General features: G+C 49.4%; 1 protein-coding gene and 1 pseudogene across 1 annotated transcript; one reads left to right on the forward strand and one right to left on the reverse strand.

Moving 5' to 3' along the window:
• Positions 1-730: 730 nt before the first annotated feature.
• On the reverse strand, positions 731-1,972 carry LOC148109340 (uncharacterized; annotated as a pseudogene).
• On the forward strand, positions 1,525-6,321 carry SPRY2 (sprouty RTK signaling antagonist 2). Its single transcript, XM_045811064.2, has 2 exons — positions 1,525-1,663; positions 4,521-6,321. The coding sequence occupies exon 2, from the start codon at positions 4,572-4,574 to the stop codon at positions 5,517-5,519; it is 948 nt and encodes a 315-aa protein (XP_045667020.2). The 5' UTR covers positions 1,525-1,663; positions 4,521-4,571; the 3' UTR covers positions 5,520-6,321.
• The last annotated feature ends 468 nt before the right edge of the window (positions 6,322-6,789 follow it).

Here is a 6,789-nt window from a genome sequence, read left to right on the forward strand (position 1 = left end):
GAGCTTTTTCGGAAATGTTCTAGGTGACAAGGGGGAGTCAGAAATGAAGGATGACTTCTGGTTAAGTGAAGGAAATCTGCAGTGAAACAGTGAGCCCCCTACCATTTCAGAAGCCGTCATGTCGACCTTGAGTTATCGTGTATGTGTTATTAACTAATTTTAAAAAGGCATAGACTGTAGAATTTCCTTCAGCTATTGAGTCAAACAAAATAGATCCTCAAAAAACCTCCATCTATAGCTAACTCTCCTTTAAAAAAAAAATCTAATATTAAACTAAAAACTACAGAGCGACACAATCAAACGCAAATCTCGGTCAGAGCATAAAGTACTTGAAACCCGAATCTGCATTCCGTTCCTCTCGTACACGGCTCTGAGGTGGGGGAGGCGGTTTGTGCTGGTGCCTGGTGTATAATCGGGTTAATCCAGTAGACAAAGAATAAACCAATAGCCCTCCCACCTCACTTCCCGCTCCCCTTCCCCTCCCCCCTCTCCTCTCCCCGTCGCCCCCTCGAGGGGGAACAGAAAAGGGGAGAGGTGGGCTTGAAATGGATTCCGAATAAACTCTTAAAACCTACAACTTGTTTTAATGCTAACACTGCGTGGCCCGGATTAGTTTTCAATGTTCATTCCCTTTTCCCAATGGCAAGGAGAAAGTTCCATAAGTCAGTCCGAGCCTAAGGCTCGTCCTCATGGCCTCTGGGGAAACCTTAAGGTCAGTGTTTCCTTGAAACTAGATAAACTGACCCCGCCGTGCCCAGCCCGGCCCCGCGGGCGCCCCGCGTGACGGCGCCCGGGCGGCAGGACCGGCCCCGGGACGCGCGGGGCGGCGCGGTTGCCCTTTTGAATGCCTCCTGCGGCTCGGAGCGCTGGCGGGCGCTGAAGTGTGAGTGAATGTAGCCCCGCGGAGCCAATGAGCTGGGACCGGATGCGATATATCCTCTGGGACAACAACTGCTCTGTTCCGCCTCGGATCCACATGACGCCATTTACTGCTGCCGCGGCCGCCGCAGAGCTCCCTGCCTCCGGAAAGGCGAGGGCGCAGGCCAACGGCGAGCCCCCCCGGCCGGGCCCCAGACCCTCCTCCTCCTCCTCCTCCACCTCCTCCTCCGCACCCACCACCCCCGCCTCGGCCTCGCCGCCGCGCCTCCACAACGCCCAGTCTGCACCGCTGAGAGCCGCGCGGCGCAGCGCGAGCGGAGGAGAGGGGCCGGCGGAGCGCGCAGCGCCCAGGCCCCCGCGCCCGCCCGGCCCGGCCCGTGCCCCCGCGCCGCCTCCGCTGCGACGCGGCCGGGGCCGCACGACTTGGCCATCTGGCTTTAGATTTTCTCTAAGGCGGTTTTCTTTTTCTCCTTCGCTCGTCTACCAGGAAAAGAGACTAACCGTTGGCGCTTCGGCCTCCAGTTCATTGAGAAAAAGGAAATACTCCGCGTGCGTTTCTAGAAGGGGGGTCGCCCCCAGCCCCGAACCCCGGAGTGTTCATCGGCTGGGGACTTGGCTCCGGATTTTCCTCTCCTTTTTTCCTCCCGCCGATTGCTCGGAACTTGGACTGAAGCAGAGTTTGGAAAGAAGGGGCGAAAAGTTTGCATCGGGACTGGATTTTATTTGCACATCGCTGGAAGACGAGAATCCAACGGAGAGGGGTTGGTGCAAAGCCGCGATCACGGTGAGGCACGTTTGGCTCTTCCCCTCCTGGCGTCTTGGCCGGCGCGTTGTGGGCAACATGGAGTAGGTGCAGCAGGACCAGGAGTGGGGTCTGTCTCTCCTCAGGCCTCCCTTTCTCTAACCCCGCAGGTTCCCCGTGGGGATCCAGGGAGCTGCCTGTGGAGCTGCCTTGCCCCGGGCTCGGCCTGCCTCGGCGGGGGCTGCAGTGCGCGCCTGGTACGGTGTCCCCAGCCCCGGGACCCCACGCGCCCCCGCTCTGGGGGGTTGGGGTGGCGGACTCCTTGTCGCGGGTCGGCTGCTGGCCCTGCATTGGCGGCGAATTCGGCGCTGAGAGCGGGAGAGGGAGGGGGAACACTTTGTATTTTCCAGGTCCCCGTTGTAGGCGCCCGCATTTCTAACCTGTTCTTCTCCGGGAAGGCAAGTCCTGGGTGAGACTGTCCCGAGGCAGGGGCGCCAGCGGGACCGAGGGCGCGCGGGTCGCTCGCCTCATGGGGGCAGCGAGACCCCGCGGGTGAAAAATGGGCAGGGTGCCGGGTACAGAGGCGAGCCGGTGCGGGTGGAAGCGTCGCCCTACCGGGCGCCGCGTCTGCGGTTCGGAAGTGCAGCTCTCTCTTTTTTCCGTTCTCTGTGGTCGGCCTGGGTCACGCTTTTTTTATTTTTGGAAGCTTGGGCTGACCTAGCACAGGAAGAAAGTCATCAAGCGGTCGCGATCGTTTTCCATTACCTGAAAATAGGTGGCAAGAGGGTGGTTTTTTTTTAATTTCCTTTGATTCGCTGATCTACTTTTTTGTTGCTGCTCCTGCCTTGAATTCGGAAATTGTGTGTTTTTACAAAGCGGTTTCTGTGTTTGCCCCACCCTTGTGCTGAAGTCCTTTCCCCTTAATCCTTAGTCTGATCACACACTGTTCTTAATGGGGGTTTCTAAGCACTTTCGGGGTGGGGAATGGGGAAGCATGGGGGGTGGGCGGCGGGAACTGCGAAGGAGGCTAGGAATGGACAGCAATTATTTTTGTTTGAAAAAAAAAAATTCCCCCCCAACCCCCAAAGATGCTACTTTCCACTGCAAGCAAATCTTCGCGGAAAGTTTCCAGCCCAGGGATCTGCGTCCTGCACGCCTGGCTTGTGCAGTGGGGCCCTGGGAATTGCCCTTCCTTTAAAAAGCAATTTTCCTTTCGCTTTTTCTCTCCACCCAAAAGGAGATGGGGTGTGCAGGTTGCAGGCAATGACCCTTCGGTCAGTGCATGGTGGAGTCGCCCAGTGTGCGTGGGTTAGACCTCTGTCCGGGCGGTGTGTCTAAGGCATGGCTTTCGGCGTCAGAGCTTGAATCCTGTGCCCGACATCTGAGGGCCTTTGCCAGAACGCCCTGCGGTGGGCTGCGTGACCTCTGCCTGGGGGTGGAGTGGGCTCCCTCTTGTAGCTGGAAGGCAGTTCTCTGGGGTGGAGTATATTTTAGCCGGGAGGTAGGGAGGGGGAAGTGTGCTCTAGCGTTTCAGGCACGTCCCCTTCGGAGGCGCCCGCACCCCCCCCCCCCCTTCTAGTCAGTCTTGGGATTGTGTGCAGCGGGAGGGCAGCTTGGCCCCTGGGCTGTGTCAGTCTCCCCGGAGAAAAGTCCCCTGGGGCTCCGACTGTGTCCCACCTGCTGGGGACGGTGTTGGGACGCAGATAGAGCCGATAAACGGAGTGAAAGCAAAGACAACGTTGTCTTGTCTGCCTTTCTGTTGGAAGTTGGAAGTGAGATCCGGTTTCCAGTTCTGCCTTGTTCCGAATTGGGAGGTGTGTCACCTGCCTGTGTTTTTCTTATAAAAATCGAAGACTGGATAAAAGCACACTCTTGCCCGTTTTTGTTCACTGTAGACTTGGCAAAGGGGATGATAGTTTTGAAATTTATAGAGGGATTGCAATTTAAGCGATTACATGTCAGAATGATAGATTTGAGACGTGACACGAATTTTTGAAACACTTCCTGTTATCCCCAGTTTAGGTTCTGAACTATTTAGTTTTTGGAAACGGGCAAAGCAATTAAGATTTTTGACATAATTTATTTTTAAAACAGGGAAAACAGTCTTTTAGCTACAGAATTAAAGATGCCTTCTCAGGCTATCAAGCTGTAAAATATTTGATCCACAAGTTGTTGAGAAGTTGAAAATAAGTTCCTGTCTTCTTGTTGCTGGTTGTTCTTGTGTTCCTGGCACCTAACAGGATTTGAATGGCTTTGTTTTTAATTTATAACTTTTGCTACTTTATAGTTAATAATGCATGACTGTTGTAAAATTTATAACTTCCTGGGGGGGGCGAATATTTGCTTTTTGGCAAGTCGCATTCATTCTATGGTCTTCTAAAAAGTTGCATGGTTGTGGCTAAATTAGAGTTACAGGTATTTGATGTAAAAGCAGACAAAGTAAGAACCAAGAATTTCTAGGCTGCATTTATTGATGTTTAAGGCAAAAATGACCACGACAAAGTTAAACCTATCTCAGATTTTGAAAATGTATTCAACTTTCGCATCTGTTGGCAGCAAAGATGTGTTCTAACGTTATTTTCTTGAAATCTTTACCTTGAACCTGAACCTTGCAGTTTTAGGTTTATTTGAATAGGATGTCATTACTTAGGTGATTGAGACAAAGATTAGCTTTGTGTCACTACACATCGCAAGATTAAAGAATTGTCAGTCCCCGGTCATAATTTTTACTTTTTGGTATGGCATCGGATCATATGGTTATTCTAATACCCTTCCATCGCCACTCCATTTCAAATCCTGTTTCTCTGGGGGAGTGGAAAGTGAAGAGTTAATTCAGGTGGGCGGAGAGTGGGAAGTATCCTGGAGTGTAAACCCAGCTCTTTCCTCTTGGTTTCTGCAGGAATTCAGATGTGTTCTAAGCCCGCTGGAGTGACCACACTTCCCAGACCTGATGGAGGCCAGAGCTCAGAGTGGCAGCGGGTCGCAGTCCTTGCTGCAGGCACCCCGTGACGTTGGCAGGCAGCGTGGGGAGCCCGACCCCAGAGATGCCCTCACCCAGCAGGTACACGTGTTGTCTCTGGATCAGATCAGAGCCATCCGAAACACCAATGAGTACACAGAGGGGCCTACTGTGGTCCCGAGACCTGGGCTCAAGCCTGCTCCTCGCCCCTCCACTCAGCACAAACATGAGAGGCTCCACGGTCTGCCCGAGCACCGCCAGCCTCCCCGGCTCCAGCACCCACAGGTCCATTCTTCTGCACGAGCCCCTCTGTCCAGGTCCATCAGCACAGTCAGCTCGGGGTCTCGGAGCAGTACAAGGACAAGTACCAGCAGCAGTTCCTCTGAACAGAGACTGTTAGGACCATCTTTCTCCTCGGGGCCTGTTGCTGATGGGATAATCCGTGTGCAGCCCAAATCGGAGCTCAAGCCAGGTGAGCTTAAGCCCCTGAGCAAGGAAGATTTGGGCCTGCATGCCTACAGGTGTGAGGACTGTGGCAAGTGCAAGTGTAAGGAGTGCACCTACCCCAGGCCTCTGCCATCAGACTGGATCTGCGACAAGCAGTGCCTTTGCTCAGCCCAAAACGTGATTGACTATGGGACTTGTGTGTGCTGTGTGAAAGGTCTCTTCTATCACTGTTCTAATGATGACGAGGACAACTGTGCTGACAACCCATGTTCTTGCAGCCAGTCTCACTGTTGTACACGTTGGTCTGCCATGGGCGTCATGTCCCTTTTTTTGCCTTGTTTATGGTGTTACCTTCCAGCCAAGGGTTGCCTTAAATTGTGCCAGGGGTGTTATGACCGGGTTAACAGGCCTGGATGCCGCTGTAAAAACTCAAACACAGTTTGCTGCAAAGTTCCCACTGTCCCACCCAGGAACTTTGAAAAACCAACATAGCACCATTTATCAGGAATATGACAGTGATAAGGATTGTTCCTTTTTTTTTTTAACACATATGCAACCAACTAAACAGTTATAATCTTGGCACTGTTCATAGAGGGTTGGGATATCCTTTGCTGTTTGCAGTGAAATGCTTTTTGTCCATGTGCCATTTTAACTGATATGCTTGTTAGAACTCAGCTAATGGAGCTCAGAGTATGGGGTACAGAATCCGGGGACCCACGTGTTGCATAAGCTAAAGCAACAGACACTCCTAGGCAAAGTTTTTGTTTGTGAATAGTACTTGCAAAATTTGTAAATTAGCAAATGACTTTTTTTCCATTGTTTTCTCCAGAGATAATGTGCTATATTTTTGTATATACAATAATATTTGCAACTGTGAAAAACAAGTGGTGCCGTACTATATGGCACAGTCACAAAATATTATACTAATATGTTGTACATTCGGAAGAATGTGAATCAATCAGTATGTTTTTAGATTGTATTTTGCCTTACAGAAAGCCTTTATTGTAAGACTCTGATTTCCCTTTGGACTTCATGTATATTGTACAGTTACAGTAAAATTCAACCTTTATTTTCTAATTTTTTCAACATATTGTTTAGTGTAAAGAATATTTATTTGAAGTTTTATTATTTTATAAAGAAGAATATTTATTTTAAGAGGCATCTTACAAATTTTGCCCCTTTTATGAGGATGTGCTAGTTGCTGCAAATGAGGGGTTACAGATGCATATGTTCAATATAAAATAGAAAATATATTAACGTTTGAAATTAAACTGAACTGTTTTGTCTTATTTTACCTTTTCTTTTTGTTTGTTTTGTGTTTTTTTGAAGTGAAAAAAACCCACATTTTATGTTAAGACTAGCATTTCAATGAAATAGTTTGACTTATCTACAATGATCACTTATCTACAGTGATTTTTTTTTTTTCCCTAGATCATTCTAGCAATCGGGAGGGAAATAACTGAGCATTTGACTCGGTTGTATTAATCCTGAGATCATTGTTCCTCTTCTTCCCTTTTACAGATCTGTTGGCTTTCTTCTGTATGTTTAAAAAAAAAAAAAATCTTCAACTAATTCTTTCTGGAGACTTCCCTAAAAGATTAACAATTGGATTTTTTTCTTTACATATGGAATTAAGTATGAAGAATAGCCATGAGGCTAATTCAAGACCAGAAAAACGAGTTTAGTTCAACATTTATTGAATGTCCTCTGTGTCAGGTATATCAATGCTTGTAGCTGAGGCAAAAATGTTTTGACTTTAGCT

The sequence above is a fragment of the Ursus americanus genome, chromosome 10 (genome assembly GCF_024610735.1).
Source record: "Ursus americanus isolate L20-20 chromosome 10, mUrsAme1.1.p, whole genome shotgun sequence".
NCBI classification, from domain to species: Eukaryota; Metazoa; Chordata; class Mammalia; order Carnivora; family Ursidae; genus Ursus; species Ursus americanus.